The 19,063-nt window shown below is 47.3% G+C and overlaps 1 protein-coding gene across 2 annotated transcripts in view; it reads left to right on the top strand.

The window, feature by feature from the left end:
• The window catches only part of FER1L6 (fer-1 like family member 6), a 122,028-nt gene that overhangs the window by 48,228 nt on the left and 54,737 nt on the right, over positions 1-19,063 (top strand). For both annotated transcript variants that reach the window (XM_083748950.1, XM_083748949.1), the window contains exons 15-20: positions 70-170; positions 3,191-3,281; positions 6,156-6,275; positions 7,350-7,502; positions 8,476-8,662; positions 16,723-16,847. In XM_083748950.1, the coding sequence (XP_083605076.1) occupies positions 70-170; positions 3,191-3,281; positions 6,156-6,275; positions 7,350-7,502; positions 8,476-8,662; positions 16,723-16,847 (777 nt within the window). The remainder of the gene's footprint in view (positions 1-69; positions 171-3,190; positions 3,282-6,155; positions 6,276-7,349; positions 7,503-8,475; positions 8,663-16,722; positions 16,848-19,063) is intronic.

Genomic DNA, 19,063 nt, shown 5'->3' with positions numbered 1-19,063 from the left:
CTCTTGCCATTTCTGGTGACATTTATATGCTCTTCATGCAACTTTTTCTCCCCATGCCCCGTCCCTTAGGAAGAAGGTTTAGAACAAGTGAGAGATCTGATCAAAGTTTCTGAGATTGCCTCAGAGGAGAAAATGAGGTCCACTTTAACGGATTTTATCAACCAAAGTAGGTAAGACTATCTACTGGAGAAGCTGACAGTACTTTATACTCGATTGTATCTACCAAAGTAGGTAAGAAAAAGTGTATCTTATAGTTTCCAGGTGGTGGGTAAGGAATGAACAAGTAATACAAAGGATGGGGAATTTGTGGCCTTCCAGATCTTGCCGGACTACAGCTCCCATGATCCTGCACCATTAGTCATGCTGGCTGGGGCTGATGGGAGTGGAGTCCCACATCTCCTGGAGGACCATAGGCTCTGTGTCCCTGGGCTATACCATAGTTGCTTTTTTTTTTTTACAGAATAATCCTGTGCATGTCCGCAACAGTAGATTTGGGGCACAGTGTTTGAACACCAGGAGGACTGTATTCCTGGGTGCACAATTTTTAAGGGGGTGTGAAGTAGGCACCCCCCAGCCTGGTGTTCTCCGCCTGCCAAGGGCTGTGCCTGCCAGAGGGGCTCACCCCTGTGTGGCTCAGCATGAACCTTCTTTGCCCTGGTGGGGTCACTCTGGTGGAATTGGCAGCAAAGGCTAGGCTGGTGTCCCTCACCTGGCACCTCTCACCCCCCCCCAGTGCACATCCCCTGCCCCTCTGGTTCACGTCCACCTGCCCCAGGTGCCAGCAACCAACGCTATGCTGCTGCTGAGCTAGGCCAAAACTTGGTTCCCCCCACAGCCCTCATGCCATGCTAGGCTTTGAGAAAGAGGTGCAAGGGCTCTGGCAGGGCCTCCTTTCCTCCTTCCTAAAGCTGGGCAAGCACTAACTAGGCTTTGGGAAGCAGGCAGGAGGACTCTAGAGCTGGATCTAGACACATCAAAAAACCGATTCTAACTGATTGCGTTGTAAACTTCATACAGAGAAATCCCTTTGGCGAAAGCTGGGACTCCACAGCACCAAAAGGTGTCACAGTGTTATAGCGCATATAAAGCGCTTTATCTTTACCAATGTAGCTGAGTCGTAGGATGTATCCTGTTTGGCTTTGCCAAACTCAGAGAGTTGCAAGCAAAGAACCAAATACTTGCAGATTAAGTTACATCGTGTAAGAGAGTGTATTCAGAAAGGACTCATTCAGGTGTCCTACATGTCAGGAAATGAAATTCCTGCTGATCTGTTGTCTAAGGTTGTTAGCAGAGAACAACTTAAGGTTTATGTACAGAGGTTGCAATTGGGTTGAACCACAGGTACTACAGGTTACACAGAAAGGGAGAGGATGTTAGGATATTTCCGTTCCACCTTAAATGGTCAGGCACGATTGTTGTGTATCACATGCCTGTTGACTTCCAGCTGCTCGCTGGGAACTTCCATTTTGTATATAGCTTTTGTTCCGGCTGTTTTCCTGGACACGGTGGCAAGCAGTATGTTTTTCCTTTGTTCTGATCTACGTTGAATAAAGCTGTAAATAGGCTCTTCTGTCTGCATCTTCCGTTGTGGAGACTCTGCTGAAAAGCGTGTGCACGGGTCTTGGAATGTCTCTGAGGCTCATGTCGCTAATTGACTGATGCTGTTCCACGGGAGACCGGTGATTGTCTGGAGACGACTGGGGCCTGCCTGATGCCTCCGTCTCCCTGGCAGTATCCCAACACTTGCCAGAGCTGTCATGTCTCCTCCTCATAGCCTCAAGTGCTTGCTGTGTCATCTCCATTCATTGTCCAGGTGGAACTGGTCATGCTTCCCTAAAACTGCCTCTGATGTCAACTCTGACACAAGTCCCACTGAGTTCAAAGGGACTTATTCCCATGTAAGTGGGCAAAGGATTCCCTTACCTTTCCCATCCCGACCTAGCCACAGTGATCTATGCGATGGTCACCTCCGGGCTTGACTACTGTAATTCACTCTACGCGGGGCTGCCCTTGAAGCTGTCCCAGAAACTCCAGCGGGTGCAGAATGCTGCAGCGAGGCTCCTCACAGGGTCTCTGTCATGGGAGCATATTCACCCAGTGCTTTTCCAGCTGCATTGGCTCCCGGTGGAGTACAGGGTCAGATTTAAGGTGTTGGTTTTGACCTTTAAAATCCTTCACGGCCTAGAACCCTCGTACCTACGGGACCGCCTCTCCCGGCATGCCCCACGGAGGACCTTCAGGTCCATAAATAGCAACACCCTAGTGGTCCCGGGCCCTAAGGAAGTTAGATTAGCCCCAACCAGAGCCAGGGCCTTCTCAACACTGGCTCCGGCCTGGTGGAATGCTCTGTCTCTTGAGACCAGGGCCCTACGGGATCTGATCTCTTTCCGCAGGGCCTGTAAGACGGAGTTGTTCTACCTGGCCTTTGGCTTAGAATCCGTTTGATTCCCTCCCCCTCTTTCCTTTTCCTTTCTCCTTCTATGAAGAGATTGCACCCTAATGTTTTAATGTTGTGTCTTAATCTTTTAAATTGTATTTTAATAAACTTGTTTTTATTATTGGTTGTTAGTTGCCCTGAGCCCGGTCTTGGCTGGGGGTGTATGGGGTATAAATAAAATTTTATTATTATTATTATTATTACTATTATTACCTAACTTGCTCGCTTAACTTGGTGTCCTGTTGCAGAAAGCTGTTGCTGACTTAGGCTCCAACTTCATGTACAGATCCATTTATTTATTTTTTTCAATTCTGTTCCTGTTCCTCATATTCCAGCAGATTCATTACCAGATTGCCCACTAGGCTTTTGGAACTGTCAGAAGAACATCGCACACATTGGAAATAATCAGCAGCATCCACTGCAAATAGATTCTGCAAAAATTTGCAAGGTCAACATGCATACAAAGGACTTTGCTTGCTCAAACCTCGTTTGAGCACAATGGATGGGATGCAAAATAGCCACATATCCCCCAAACTAATTAATTTCATATTGAAATATTACCATACAAATTGCATTTCCACTTCTTTATACTTCTCCCAGCAATAAATGATGCCTCCGCTTTAATATTACATTATGAATCTGAGCGCTTAGTATCTTCTGGCTCATCTGGTGGGCTACACAGAGGAACTTGCTGCAGGAGAATTACGATCCATCGTTATGAAGATACCATCTCTGACTGTGTCTTCATTTCAGGGCCTTCATTGCGAATGCTGAAAAGAAGCCCAAACTGATGAATCGGACGCCTTTGGACAAAAAGAGGCTGACGTTGTATAAGCAAGAATTGGTACGTGAGATATTTTCTTGAATACTAGATGCCATGTGCTATAAAGCTGCTCTATCTGCCAAGCCTCTTGAGTTCATGCGCCACAATTGGCACCTGGCTCACAAATAAAACCACTGGGAAGTTTTAGGACAACCAAGCAGTATATAAATGTTGTGAAATGAATGGTGGTGAATGGCGGTGACTTAATAATAATAATAATTTATCTGGCTGGGTCCCCGCAGCCACTCTGGGCAGCTTCCAACAAAACACTAAAATACAATAACCTATTAAACTTTAAAATCTTCCCTAAAGAGGGCTGCCTTCAGATGTCTTCTAAAAGTCTGGTGGTAGGTGTTTTTGACATCTGGTGGGAGGGCGTTCCACAGGGCAGGTGCCACTACCGAGAAGGCCCTCTGCCTGGTTCCCTGTAACCTGGCTTCTCGCAGCGAGGGAACCGCCAGAAGGCCCTCAGGCTGGACCTCTGTGTCCGGGCAGAACGATGGAGGTGGAGACGCCCCTTCAGGTATACTGGACCGAGGCCATTTAGGGCTTTAAAGGTCAGCACCAACACTTTGAATTGTGCTCGGAAACGTACTGGGAGCCAGTGTAGGTCTTTCAGGACTGGTGTTATATGGTCTTGGCGGCCGCTTCCAGTTACCAGTCTAGCTGCCGCATTCTGGATTAATTGTAGTTTCCGGGTCATCTTCAAAGGTAGCCCCACATAGAGCACATTGCAGTAGTCCAAGTGAGAGATAACCAGAGCATGCACCACTCTGGTGAGACAGTCTGCGGGCAGGTAGGGTCTCAGCCTGCGTACCAGATGGAACTAATAAACAGCTGTCCTGGACACAGAATTGACCTGTGCCTCCATGGACAGCTGTGAGTCCATGACAAAGAGGCCACATCTGAAGCTTTCATTTAAACAGTCATGGTTTCTCCCAAAGAATCCGGGGAAGGGTAATATGTTAAGAGTTGTTAGGAGACCAGCAATGCCCTCACAAAGTGACAATTCCCAGAGTGGATTGACAATCAACCTCTCTTCCCATGGAAGAAACCATAGCTCTCTGAGAGGAATAGGTGTTCTTCTAACAGCTCTCATCTCCTTGAGCAAACTGCACTTCCCATAATTCTTTGGTGGGGGGGATGCGGGTGGCGCTGTGGGTTAAACCACAGAGCCTAGGACTTGCCAATCAGAAGGTCAGAGGTTCGAATCCCCACAACGGGGTGAGCTCCCGTTGCTCAGTCCCTGCTTCTTCCAACCTAGCAGTTCGAAAGCACGTCAAAGTGCAAGTAGATAAATAGGTACCACTCCAGCAGGAAGGTAAACGGCATTTCCATGCGCTGCTCTGGTTCGCCAGAAGCAGCTTAGTCATGCTGGCCACATGACCCGGAAGCTGTCATGCAGCTTTATTGCTCCCTCGGCCAATAAAGTGAGATGAGCGCAGCAACCCCAGAGTCGGCCACGACTAGACCTAATGGTCAGGGGTCCCTTTACCTTTAACAGTGCTTTAAATGTGTGGTGTTCCTGTGACCTTTATTTACTTAGATCTGCAATTGTATGCCAATTAATAATCAATCTCTTGGTGACTTATAATAAATATGCAAAAAACCCTACGGTATTTGCATACAAAATAAGACATAGAATCAAAAGCTATATGAAGATATATAAATCAGCTCTAAAACGGCATATTCACACCTCCCCTCAGCCTGTGTAGCTGGTGTGCAGAGCTCCTTGGCGCCACACACTTTCATTGCACATAGAGTGAGTTCTCCTGAGAGCGATGGGACCTGGTGATGCTCTGGGAGAGAATTGTATGGGGGGGGGGGACACAGCTGTCCCCTGTGTAAACAAGTCAGACTAAGCAGGTGCCTAGGGAGGCATGACTGAAAAGTCAACTGCCACATCAGAAATCTCAGTTCAAGAGATTTATTTTCCCTCCTGGCATGGTTGTCTCCCCAGATAAATCAAAAGTGTATCCATAATCTGCTGCAACACCAATATGTGCCTCTTTGCCCCAGGTGTCAAAAAAATCTTAAACGGGCCCCGTTTGTATCAATCTAAATGCAATATTTTCAGCAGAAGCAGCTCTTGCGTTCAGATGAGCACTATCAATTGGTGAGGCATTAAATGACGAGGGAACTAATGTTGCACATATGTGTGTGAACTGGCCCAGTTCTGTAGGTTTGCCCAGAATTGAAAAATGCATAAAGGAAGGCAAAAAAGGGGGAGAATAGGGCTCTTGCAAATGACAAATTGCTTCCCCTTCTGAGTAATTCACCTGCTGAAAATGCAGGTAGGAATATGCATCTTTTGCGAAGATAAGATCCTCTTCTGACATCTAATCTATCCCATTGTGACAATTGAAGAAGGCACCCTTTAACTCTATCGCCTGCTTGCTGGAGGATGTTAGCAGACAAAAGATAAGGTTACCTTTCCTTGTATGTCCCAGTGGATAGCAAGGAATTTGTAGTTGGGGATGTGGGAGAAATCCAATTCAGTCCACATTTAAAGGTGAACCTACCTAATTCCCACTTTTGAAAACAATACTTGAACAGAAACATAGCCATCCTTTGAAATGCCCACTGCATTTCATTGGTCAAGTAATGTGTTTCGAAATGCATACTATGACAAAGTGTGCAGATATATGTATATTTTAGCGAAAAAACGCATTTGGGGAAATTGCTGTGCAAAAATATGCTTATCGGGGGGGAAATCACACTAAAATGTTGATGAATTTTCATGAGGAATTTTGAAGGGGGGAAAAAAGAAGCCGTGGAAATGTGGAACATTGTACTTAAGAATGAAAGTGGCGCGATTGACTCTTGCCGATTTGTCTCTCATGAATCTGACAGGGTAGGTGACTTTAGTAACGCCCTGCCTCTTTGTTGTCATAGGAAGCGATGTCCAAAGATGCCAAAACAATCATCCAGCAGCAAAAGAAGAAGATTCCACTCGAAGAAATGATGCGCGAAACTCAGAACTACATTGGGAAGATCCGTTTCTTAGTCGATGAGGTAACTACTCCAGTTTGTTTTCTGTTGGTGTGAAGGCTCCTACGTGCATTGGGTGTGTGGGTGTGGAAGGGTGCAGTGTCCAGCCTCCCACTGTTGTGTTGCTGAATTTAACTGTGGAATGGACTCCCTCCTTGGAGGTTTTTAAGCAGAGGTTGGATGGCCATCTGTCATGGATGCTTTAGCTGAGATTCCTGCATTGAAGAGGGTTGGACTAAATGACCCTCGAGGTCCCTCCCAGCTCTAGAATTACATGATTCTATGAGTGTGGAGGGGGAATGAGATCAGTCCTGAGCTTCTCCTCATTGTTACAGTGGTACCTCAGGTTACATACACTTCAGGTTACAGACTCCGCTAACCCAGAAATAGTGCTTCAGGTTAAGAACTTTGCTTCAGGATGAGAACAGAAATCGTGCTTCGGCGGCGCAGCAGCAGCAGGAAGCCCCATTAGCTAAAGTGGTGCTTCAGGTTAAGAACAGTTTCAGGTTAAGAACGGACCTCCAGGACGAATTAATTACTTAACCTGAGGTACCACTGTATTTCAAACACATACAAGAGTAAATCCTGCTACACTGAGAGACAGTGGTACCTCGGGTTAAGAGCTTAATTCGTTCTGGAGGTCCGTTCTTAACCTGAAACTGTGCTTAACCTGAGATACCACTTTAGCTAATAGGGCCTCCCGCTGCTGCCATGCCACCGCCGCAAGATTTTTGTTCTCATCCTGAAGCAAAGTTCTTAACCCGAGGTACTATTTCTGGGTTAGCGGAGTCTGTAACCTGAAGTGTCTGTAACCTGAGGTACCAGTGTATCAGAGAGGCTACAAGCATTTCCACACAGCAACAACCTCTCTTGCCACATTCCCAGGTTTTTTCAAACCTCTCTAATCCTGCAGAAGATTTTTGGAGTGGCGGTGGTGGGGTTTAAGGAAACAGAAAGAAGGGCACTTGTTGGAGATGGACTCTTGTTTCTTGATTCACACGCAATCAAAGATGGCTGACCTCCCAGAGAAAGCACGCTCTTCACAAGCCTAATGGTGTTCGTGATGGTCAAATCACATGCCTGTCTTTTTTTTTCAAGCCTCAGCACACGGTTCCCGACGTCTTCATCTGGATGCTGAGCAACAACAAAAGAGTTGCCTACGCGAGAATCCCAGCCAAAGACTTGCTCTATTCCCCGGTGGCCGAGCAGAGAGGGAAGCACTGTGGGAAGATTAAAACTCACTTCTTGAAAGTAAGTCTGAGAACCTCCCAACCGTTTGAGGAGACAGCCATTGTTGTTGGTGTCGCATCTACACTGCCAGACAAATTTATGCAACAACCCACTCCTTTTTTAAAAGAAGAAGAAGAAGAAGAAGAAGAAGAAGAAGAAGAAGAAGAAGAAGAAGAAGAAGAAGAAGAAGAAGAAATAATTCAGCCATGAATCAGCAAGGGATCCTCCCACCCTGAACAGCCATTTTTTGAGATCAGTGACAAAGGCTGAATACACACCATACATTTAAAGTACCGTATTTTTTGCTCTATAAGACTCACCTTTTCCCTCCTAAAAAGTAAGGGGAAATGTGTGTGCGTCTTATGGAGCGAATGCAGGCTGCGCGGCTATCACAGAAGCCAGAACAGCAAGAGGGATTGCTGCTTTCACTGCGCAGCGATCCCTCTTGCTGTTCTGGCTTCTGAGATTCAGAATATTTTTTTTCCTGTTTTCCTCCTCCAAAAACTAGGTTTGTCTTGTGGTCTGGTGCATCTTATAGAGCGAAAAAATACGGTACTTGCCACTTCCCCAACTCCTTGAAACTGTAGTTTGTTAAGGATGCTAGGAAATGTAGCTCTGTGAGGGGTAAACTACAGTTCTTGGGACTCTTCACAGCGGTGTGTGTTTCAGATATACTTTAAATGTTTGGTGTCCATGCAGCCTAGATGAGGAAATGGGCAATTTTATCTACGTTTTAATTCCATAGCACTGAGGGCTTACCCAGGTTTCAAATATTTCATCCTTGGAGCATGTAGCCCACCCTGCAATTATTTAAGAGTTTGGCAGCTCCTCTGCTGTTTCAGCTGTCCCTCTCCTCATTCTGATGGTTTAAATAGGATTGTACATAATTTGTGTTATATAATTATATATTGCACCCTAGTCTGTGATTTTTGGAAGAATGGCTCTTGATAAACAAACAAACTTGACCTTCTGGACACTTCTTTTTTACTTTAAGTTGCCAGGAAAACGGCCTCCTGGCTGGAACGTTCACGGAAAAGTCGACACATACCTGTGGCTTGGCTCCGCCAAATATGCGCACACGATTTTGGACAACTTGCCTATTGGATATGAAACAGAAACGCCTTCGGGAGCAAGCTCAGGACATCATGGCAGCCCTCCGCCTGTTAGCCTGGTTTACAGAAGTAAGACATTCTTTAAATGTTAGGAACATAGCGACGTAGGAAGCTGCCTTATACTCAGCCAGGGTTGTTTGGTTATCATTATTTTTTTTAAAAAAATCATATATTGGGTTCATATGTTTTGTTTTTTAATTTTTTTTATTAACAATTTCAACATAACAGTATATCAAAACATATCATATTCATTATTCCCCCCCCTTTTCCCCATTCCCCATCAAACCCTCCCTCTCCCCCCCCCCAAGACTTCCCTCAACTCCTCACTCTGATTTCTCAGCACTGTTATTCTCTGCATATTATAAAATTATTTCACTACTTATATTATCTATCTGCCATGTTATCAATCACTAAATTTGTGTATGTTTATTCAAAACCTGCCAAGGAGTCCAATTGATTTTGCTGTCTTTTTAAATACTTTGTAAAAAGTTCCCATTCTTCTTTGAAGTCACAGTTGTCCTTCTCTCACAGTTTGTATGTCAGTTTAGCCAGTTCTGCATAGTTCATCAATTTCTCTTGCCACTGTTCTTTTGTCGGGATTTCCTCGTTCTTCCATCCTTGTACTATCAAGACTCTTGCTACTGTTGTAGCATACATGAATAAGTTCTTTGGCAGGTCTTGTCCTACAATCCCTAACAAAAATGCTTCTGGTTTTTTTACAAATGTCATTTTAAACATTTTCTTCAATTCATTATTGTGATGGGATAATGAGCTGCTTGTGCGTAAAAGCTTGATCCCGCTGGGGTTTGGCCGGTCATCCAAACCCAGGCACTAACGGAGCCCCCAAAAGCATGACTCCGTCAGTCGCTGGTAGAATCTGACAGTGGGCGTCTACGGAACTTACGCCAACATAAAAGCTGTTTGACGGACATGCGCTTTCGTGACTCTCTGCGTGACAGTTTCCGGCGAAGGGAGGGAATTCCTAAAGGGGGTCTAGTTACCTCTTCACTATTCTCACTAGAAGCGTCTGAGAGCCTCCCCTCCGCTGTAACTCCTGCACTCCCCCTGCTGGTTCCTGCTTCTGCTGCAGAGTCTCTCCTACTCTGCTGGAGCCTGTCCAGCACCTCTAACTCCGATGGCAGTTCCCTGACATCCACCTCCCCCCCAGGCCCCCCTTCACCCCCTCCCGCCTCCTCTCCCACTGGCGGTGAGGGCGGAAAGCCCCTGAAAGAGCAATCCTCGTCATCAGAGGATTCAAACACTTCTAGCCACGGCGTCCCATCTCTCTCCCCGTCTTCTTCTTCTTCGTCGGAGGCAGCTTCCTCACCCACCCCTGACTCTGGGAACCCTTCAAACTCTCCCTCCTCATCGGTGGTCCCAAAGTGTTCCCTTCTAAATCGTGCCACGGGTTGCGGTTTTCTTGGGAAACGCTGATGAAATGTTTCTATTAAGATCTCGTCATTCACTACCTCTGCTGGCACCCAAGTGTTTTCCGACTCTACTTCCCCCTCCCATTCTACCAGATATTCCACCTGATTCCCCTTCCACCTGGAATCAATGATTCCTGCCACGTTCATGTCGCGCTCTCTCTCTTCTATCACGAGCGTTTGGGTGGCCTCTCTCTCACGCTCCCCCCACTCACGTCCCTCTCGGTACGGCGACAGTAATGACCTGTGAAATACTGGGTGTAATTTCATGTGACTGGGCAGTCTGAGTTTGAATGCTACTGGGTTGACCTGCTGTATGACCTCAAAGGGTCCCAATTTCTTGGGTCTCAATTTCTTACTCCCACCCTTGAACGGTAGTCCTTGGGTGGACAACCACACTCGGTCTCCCACCCTTATGATTTCACCTTCCCTCCTATTTCTGTCTGCTTGCTTCTTATATTCTTCCTTGGCTCTCTCTAAGTTAAGTTGAAGTTGACGGTGGATCGCTTCCATCTCTTCAAAAAAATGTTCCGCTGCCGGCACGCTCCATCTCTCCCCCCCCTCTCCTGGGAATGCCCGGGGATGGCACCCATAGTTTGCCAGGAAAGGACTCATCCCTGTGGACACATTCTCCGCGTTGTTGTAGGCAAATTCGGCCAGCGGTAGCTTATCTACCCAATCATTTTCTCTGTCCTTTACATAACACCTCAGGTATTGTTGCAAAATGCCGTTTGCCCTTTCCGCTTGCCCATTAGTTTCTGGGTGTCGGGCAGTGGAGAAATTGAGTTCTACTTGCAGTAAGCTCATAAGTTTCCTCCAGAACCTGGAAGTAAATTGTTTGCCTCTGTCACTGACCACCCTCAAGGGGGCGCCATGCAACCTGAAAATATGCTCTACAAACAACTTGGCGGTCTCCTCCGCTGTAACCGCATGTGAACAGGCTATAAAATGACACATTTTGGTTAATAGATCTACCACCACCATAACAGCTGTTTTGCCTTTGGATTTTGGCAGGTCCGTCATAAAATCTATGGATACTGCCTCCCAAGGCCTTTCTGGCGTGGGTAAGGGTTGTAATAGCCCCGCTGGCGCCACCCTCTCTCCTTTTGCTCGCTGACACCTGTCGCAACCCCTAACATATTCCCGCACGTCCTCCCTCACCTTGGGCCACCAAAACTCCCTGGTAACCAACCACATGGTTTTGTGCTGTCCAAAATGTCCCGCTGTGGGGCTGTCATGCAACTGCTTGAGTACTCTGCCCCTCAGTTCCCCATCTGGTATGTACAGTGCCCCTTTGTAATACAACGCCCCGTTCTTTTCTTCAAATCCCCCTGTGTTCTCTTCTGTCCTCCTGAGTTCTCTGAGTTTCTCTTGGGCGTATTCATCGTTCTCCGTACCTTCCATCAGTTCCCTTTGCCCCACCAATGCCGCCCCACACACCCAGCGGTCTTCAGAGATTACATGCCTTGCCTCAGGCGCTCCCTCCCCCTCTAAGTACTCAGGTTTCCTGGAAAGGGCATCCGCTCTCACGTTCTCTGAACCTGGCACGTAACGAATCTCAAAGTGGAATTTGGAGAACTCCTGGGCCCATCGCACTTGTCTCTGGTTCAGGACACGGGCTGTTCTCCAATATTCCAGATTTTTGTGGTCAGTTCGGACTTGAACCTTGTGTTGCGCCCCAATCAGCAAGTGCCGCCATTTCCGGAATGCTTCATGAATGGCGAGCAGTTCTCTGTCGTACACTGTGTAGTTCCTCTCGGATTTGTTCAATTTCCGCGAAAAGAATGCACACGGTCTCCATTCCGACGTATCCTTTCCCGGCTGGAGAAGCACGGCCCCCACTGCTCGGTCTGACGCGTCAGTCTCCACTCTCATTGGTTGTTGTAGATCCACGTGCAGAAGCTGTTCTTCCGACGCAAACGCCTGCTTTAGGCGTTCGAACGCCCGCTGCGCTTCTTCCGTCCAAACAAATTTCTTTTTGCTACTAAGACAATCTGTGATGGGCGCGGTCAAATGGGCAAAGTTTTTGATGAACTTCCTATAGAAGTTTCCGAACCCCAGGAACCTTTGCACGTCCTTCTTGGTCTTTGGTGTTTTCCATTCCAGTACCGCTTGAACCTTGCTGGGATCCATGGCCAATCCCTTGTCAGACAACCGGTACCCCAGGAATTCCACCTCCCTAGTATGAAACTGACACTTCTCCAGTTTCACCCACAGCCGGTTTTCTCGCAGTTTGCTCAGTACCTCTCTTACATCTCGCACATGCTGCTCCTCATTCTCTGAGTACACCAGGACGTCATCTAAGAACGCTACGCAGTTCTTGTAGAGCAATGGCCCCAGGACGTGATTCATGAATGATTGAAAACAGGCGGAGCCTCCTTGTAATCCGAAAGGCATAACGAGGTACTCAAACGCCCCCAAGGGGGTGAACATAGTGGTCTTCCACTCATCCCCCTTCCTCACACGTATCAAGTTATATGCCCCCCTAAGGTCCAGCTTGGTAAAAATCTTCCCTTTTCTCACCTGTGTCAGAATGTCATCAATTCTAGGCATAGGGAAAGTCACTGGTTCTGACACTGCATTCAGGGACCTGAAATCACACACAAGTCTGGGCTTGCCCGTGTTTTTTTTGTCCACAAAGAACACTGGACTGCCCCCCACCGCTCGTGACTCTCTGATGAAACCTCTCTTGAGATTCTTGTCAATGAACTCCCTTAACTCCTGCATCTCACTGTCTGACATTGCATACAGCTTCCCCACTGGCAATTGTGCTCCTGGGAGTAAGGTAATTTGACAGTCAAAGGGTCTGTGCGGGGGCAATTTATCCGCTTCCTTTTCGCTGAATACGTCAATCAAGTCAGCGTATTGTGGTGGCACCTTCCCCTTGTCCATCACTTCCACCCCTGCTAGAGTGGCCCTGCTGCCTGCCTGGGCCTCTCCCTCCTTGCAGTGTTCTAGGCAATGTGCTGATCCAAAGGAAACCACGCGCTGATGCCAGCCTACTAGCGGATCATGTAGTGCCAGCCAGCTCATTCCCAAGATAATAGGGGCTCCTCCCAGGGTGGCTACGTTAAACGCTATCAGTTCTGTGTGCCGTGCCACCCTCATTATCATTGGTACAGTCTGTTGGCTCACTTCTCCTCCCAACAGCTCCCTCCCATCAATCGTGGTAACCTGCAAAGGCTTACTTAATGGGATAGTCTGTATCTGGTGCTCAGCTGCAAACTCCTTACTCATGAAATTACATGAGCTACCTGAGTCCAATAGCGCTCTTATCTTTAGTGGGTGTCCGTTTGCCAGTTCCAGCAACACCTCTATCACAAGTGCTGGTCTTGGGGGTTCCGGCGTGGGCACGTTCACTACTCCCTGGCCTGGCTGCTGTGCCCCGATGTTGGCAACCAGGCGTTGGCTTTTACTTGCTCCTTCATTTCATCCTCCTCCTTCCCCCCAACAGTTCCTGCCATCCCTTGCCATTCCTTCCTTTGCGGACAGACTCTGGCAAAGTGACCTGGCTGTTGGCAGAGATAGCATCTCTTGCCGCTCTTTCCCTCCTTCTTCCGCCCTTCACTGGTGTTTGAAACTGTGCGCGCGCGCGCTGCTCCAAGTTCCATCGGCTCTGCTGGCGGGAAAGGCTGCTCCGGAATCTCTGGAATGCGGAAGTCCTTCCAACGTTCCCCCTTTCCTTCCCGCTTTTCCAAAGCTCTAGCCTCCTGGCGTGCTCCTATGGACAGCGCTGATTTAGTCAGCTGGTCCATAGACTCCGCCCTAGGCGCCCGGGAAAGTTCATCTTTCACTGCCGGAGAGAGACCTTCTTCAAATAGCATTTGAATAGGTTCACTAGCAAGGTTCCACCCCAGTCTATGAATCAGCATGGTGAACTCAGTCCAGTACTCACGTACAGATCGGCTCCCCTGTTTACAAGCCATCAACTCCCTGCGCACCATCCCCTGCTCAATCTCGCTGGAAAACATCAAGTCCATGGCGCGAAAAAACTTCATTGTGTCCTTTAAGATTTCATTATTGGCTGCCATCAGGGGGCGAACCCAGTCCCTCGCCCCTCCCTCTAGATGGCCAATCACGTACGCCACTCTAGAGTTCTCATCGGGGAAGTCATCAAACAGTAGATTGAGAGCATATTGCATCTCTGTTCTAAAGGCTTGATAGTTCCTGGGATTCCCCCCAAATTTCTGCACCAATCCAGGCACCCTTCTGGCAAGTGGGGTGGTTTTCCCCTTATCTGCATCTTGAGCCCTCCTCTCCTCCAGCCTCGCCGTTTGCAGTGCGAGCTGGACCTCCAACGCCCTGTACCTTTCTTCCAGGCTTGGATCTGCTCCAGCTCCAGCTGCCCCGGTTCCTGCTGGTTCACTCATGATGCCCTCTGCTTGCACAAACAGCTTTCGGGCACTGTCAGATTGCTGTGATGGGATAATGAGCTGCTTGTGCGTAAAAGCTTGATCCCGCTGGGGTTTGGCCGGTCATCCAAACCCAGGCACTAACGGAGCCCCCAAAAGCATGACTCCGTCAGTCGCTGGTAGAATCTGACAGTGGGCGTCTACGGAACTTACGCCAACATAAAAGCTGTTTGACGGACATGCGCTTTCGTGACTCTCTGCGTGACAGTTTCCGGCGAAGGGAGGGAATTCCTAAAGGGGGTCTAGTTACCTCTTCACTATTCTCACTAGAAGCGTCTGAGAGCCTCCCCTCCGCTGTAACTCCTGCACTCCCCCTGCTGGTTCCTGCTTCTGCTGCAGAGTCTCTCCTACTCTGCTGGAGCCTGTCCAGCACCTCTAACTCCGATGGCAGTTCCCTGACAATTATATATCATTTCCCAAAATTTAATTTCTCTACATTCCCACCACATATGATAAAAGGTCCCTTCCGTTTCTTTACATTTCCAACATATGTTTGATATATTGGGTTCATATGTACCGTATTTTTTGCACCATAACACTCACTTTTTTCCTCCTAGAAAGTAAGGGGAAATGTCTGTGCGTGTTATGGAGGGAATGCCTACGAGTGGCGGGGGGATCTGCTGCAGTTGTGAGCAGAGGATCCATGGTTCCCCTTCCTTCCCTCCTCCGTGGCTCGCTTTGAAACAGCAAAGCGGGAGAAGAGCCGCTGAGTGGGGAGGAGAGAGGGACAGAGAGCCTGCTTCTTTAAAGGAGCAAAGTGGGAGAATGTAAGCGGCTCCTGTCCGGTTGGTTCCTTTAAAGCAAGCAGGCTCTCTGTTCCTCTCTCCTCCCCACTCAGCTCGCTACATAGCAGCAAAGTTTTTCAGCTCGCTAAGCCAGGGATGAGTGGGGAGGAGGAAGAAAAGCAGAGCCTGCTTGCTTTAAAGGAGCAAAGTGGGACGGGAGAGGAGCCTTCTCCCCTTATACCCCTCTTCTTCATTATTAGCAGCATCCTTCTCCACACACCCCACGCGTGCTCCTTGTCCCTTGAGTGATTTTCCTTCCCTCCCCACTTAAAACATGGTTACAAAGCACGGATCCACATGGATCCTCAGGATTTTTGCATTGGGCTACTCCAAACTCACTGTCAGATCACATGTCTGTGGCCACAGCATGAACCACAAAAATAATACATCCCCTGTTTCGTTTAGAATATTTTTTTTCTTGTTTTCCTCCTCTAAAAACTACGTGCGTGTTATGGTTGGGTGCGTGTTATAGAGCGAAAAATACGGTAATCCTTAGGTCATGCCTCCTTTCGTACATTCCTGCAGTGGTGGTGGATGAATTAGTTTGCTGAGGATGATGATGGTGGCGGCGATGATACCACCCTCTATCTGTAGACCTCGGGATGGTTCACAACATAAAATTACAATATAAAAAAGACAAAATACGTAATTAAAAAATATATATGCACCTAGTGACTTGATCCCTTCTTTGATTTGATGGGGCAGCTTTGAGAGGGAGGCAAAGCTGGGAAAACCAGTGGCTAGCCTGTAAGTTTCATCGAACACAGATGGGTTGTATGTGTCTGTCTATCCTTCCTTCCCCCAAGCTGGTGCCCTCCATTTATTTTGGTCTACAGCTGCCATCAGCCTCAACCAGCATGGCCAAAGATTGGGGTTGATGGGAATGCAAACATTTGGAAGTCTAAAGGAGCACCTATCTCAGTACTATCCTGTTCTTGCCTTCATATTTTACACCTTATGGGGTTAAATCTACCTGAGTGGCACATTTCATCACAGAATTTACACAGAAATAGACCTGCAACACAGTCCTTCTCGGATATTGCCCCACTGCCCAGACGCAGTAGTATACAATGTCCCTAAATTGCAGCCATTTATGATTTTTGTTCTGTAAATGAAAAAGACCTGGGGCAAAAAAAGAGGAATTTATTGATTTATTTTTATTTTGCCATTGGGGTACTTTTTGTCCATGCCACTGATTTAAAAAATAAATCAATCGCAAGTGGGTTCTCAAGCAAAAAGTGACCCAGGGAAGCTGGCAAGTGACTTCGAGCTGACACGACGAACTTGGCTTTGTTAGGAAATATTGGAACATGGGAAACTATCTTATACTGAATCAGATGACTGGGTGCATATTTCTCAGGATTGTCTACACTGACTGGCAGCTGCTCTCCTGGGTTTCAGGCAGGAGTCTCTCCCAGTCCTACCTGAAGATGAACTTGCACAATGGACCACTTTGATCCCTCCCCACGGTGATAACTTTCCTTCTTTCTGTTGTGTTTACACAGCCAAGAATGTTTTCCAGCTGAGAGTTCACATGTATCAGGCCAGGGGTCTTATCGCAGCCGACAGCAGTGGGCTTTCTGATCCCTTTGCCAAAGTCACGTTTGTTTCGCACTGCCAGACCACGAAGGTAAGAGCAAGAAGAAGAGAGGGCGGTGGTACAAGAAACTGAAGTATTTATAAGCACAAATAGCATTTTTTCCCCAGCACAAAGGTCATCTCCCAGCGTGTGCTGAGTAGGTAAAGGAAGATGTAGTTCGTAAATCATTGTTTGCCTGGTTCCCTGTGGCGAGTAAAACACCACAAAGCTACCATCCACTAAGTCATAGGCCAATTACCCCTTCTGGCTTAGTGTTGTCTTCTTGGACTGGTTGGAATTGGCTTCCTAAGTTCTTAACTAGGGTTTTCCCTTGTCTGGTTACTACTTTTAATTGGAGATATGTCAAAACGAGCATGGGAGCACCCCAAGTCTGTTAATTAATTAATTAATTAAATTTATTAAATTTCTATACTGCTTTGGATAGCCCAGGCAGCAGAGCAAGAGTCACTCTTAATCTCAGGGTTGTGGTTTCCAGTCCTACATTGGGGGAAAAAGATTCCTGCATTGGGGGGGGGGGTTGGACTGGATGAGCCTCATGGTTCCTTCTAACTCTGCAATTCTGTGATTCTATCCCACCCTTCACAGGGCACAGGGTCACAGGGCAGGGTCACAGGGCAGTGGTGAAGCTGATGGAATTTGGAAGCTAACTACCCCTGGAAGGCAGCAGTGTGTTGCCTATCCCAGGATTATTGCTGGTTTCAGCTCAGGGTTGTTGTTGTTTAATTAATTAATTAATTAATTAATTAATAATTTATTTATACCCCCACCCATCTGGCTGAATTTTCCCCAGCCACTCTGGGCGGCTCCCAATCGAGTGTTAAAAACAATACAGCATTAAATATTAAAAACTTCCCTAAACAATTAATTAATTAATTCCCTAATTTAACAAAACAAAACAAAAAAAAACCGCACAAAACCACTAGATTTTACATTGACTATATTGATCATGTTCTGGTCTGATGCTGGAGCCCACCAGGAAATCAGCAAGGCTGGAGGCAAGGCTCCAGCACCATGGATAGCTCCAAGCGAGCCACTTCCGCAAAGGTTTGGAGCAGACTGAGACCCGCATCTACTGCCTTCAGAAAAGGGGGAAAGCCTCTGGGCTGAATACAGGCACTCCTCCTTCATCCTATAGTTTCCCTCCTGATGCACTCCCAGCGCTGCCGGACTATGATGTGTGGCAGGAAGCATCTGATTCGTCAGGCTCAAGGGAAGGGTGTCCATGATGGACCAGGCTCTGATGCTATATGGGCCCTGGTGGTCTAAGGCAGGCTTGTCCAACTTCCAAGAGACTGCGATCTACCCCCACTATAAAAAAGCTGGTGGTGATGATCTACCCACTGGATTGACCAAAGTTGTTGGGCTTTTGGGGGGAGCTCAAAATTGTTTTGGGGGGGTGGTGGAAGGGGTCCTGTGATCTACTGCGATCTATCACAGACACCAACAATCTACCAGTAGATCTACCTGTTGGCCATCCCTGGTCTAGGGAGTTAGTTCTTATCTAACCATCTCAGGTGCAGTGGCCTCCCTGTCTACCACCATCAGCCCTGAGCCCTGACCCAGACTCATATGGTGCCCCTGCAGCCTCCGATTCTGTGCCTAGATCCCTGGTGGATGGGGAGTGTGGTCATGACAATTTCATTTTCAATTTGTTTGGCCTCTTTTATCGCTCAATCCATCCGATTGCCTTAGATTGTGAGCCCCTAGGGCACGAGGCTATTAACATTTAGAAAAACGGCTGCAAGCTGGTCTGAGCTTATGGGACACAGTGCGATATAGACTCAAATAAATTTGACAAAGCTGCTTTGAACCCATGGGATAGACTGGGATATAGACTCAAATAAAATTGTCTAATCCCCCTTCCAAGCCATCTGAGGCAGTAGCCATCACTGCATTCTTATGGCAGGGAACCTGATAAATTGTGTGCATGCAAAAAGTGTTTTGTTTTGTCTGTCCTGAATCTATTGCCAGTTGATTTCATTAGGTGACCAGACTACAGGTTTTTAGCATTTTATGAGCATGTCTCCCTATCCATTCACACCATCCATAACATTATAAACGTAGACCATGTCCCTCCTTATTTTTCTCTTCTACAGTATTGTAAGGCTGCAATCCTGTACATGATTACCTGGCTGCAAATCACATGGAAATAAATTGGACCTACCTCTGAGTAGGCATATAAACATTTGCTCTGTAAATCTTGGAGAATGTCAGACTTTATATGTGCCAGTAATGCTTTCTGTAGA

Source organism: Podarcis gaigeae (genome assembly GCF_964106915.1).
Source record: "Podarcis gaigeae genome assembly, chromosome: 7".
Classification (NCBI taxonomy): domain Eukaryota; kingdom Metazoa; phylum Chordata; class Lepidosauria; order Squamata; family Lacertidae; genus Podarcis; species Podarcis gaigeae.
The sequence above is the reverse complement of the archived record's forward strand: the minus strand, read 5'-3'. Positions and strand labels throughout refer to the sequence as shown.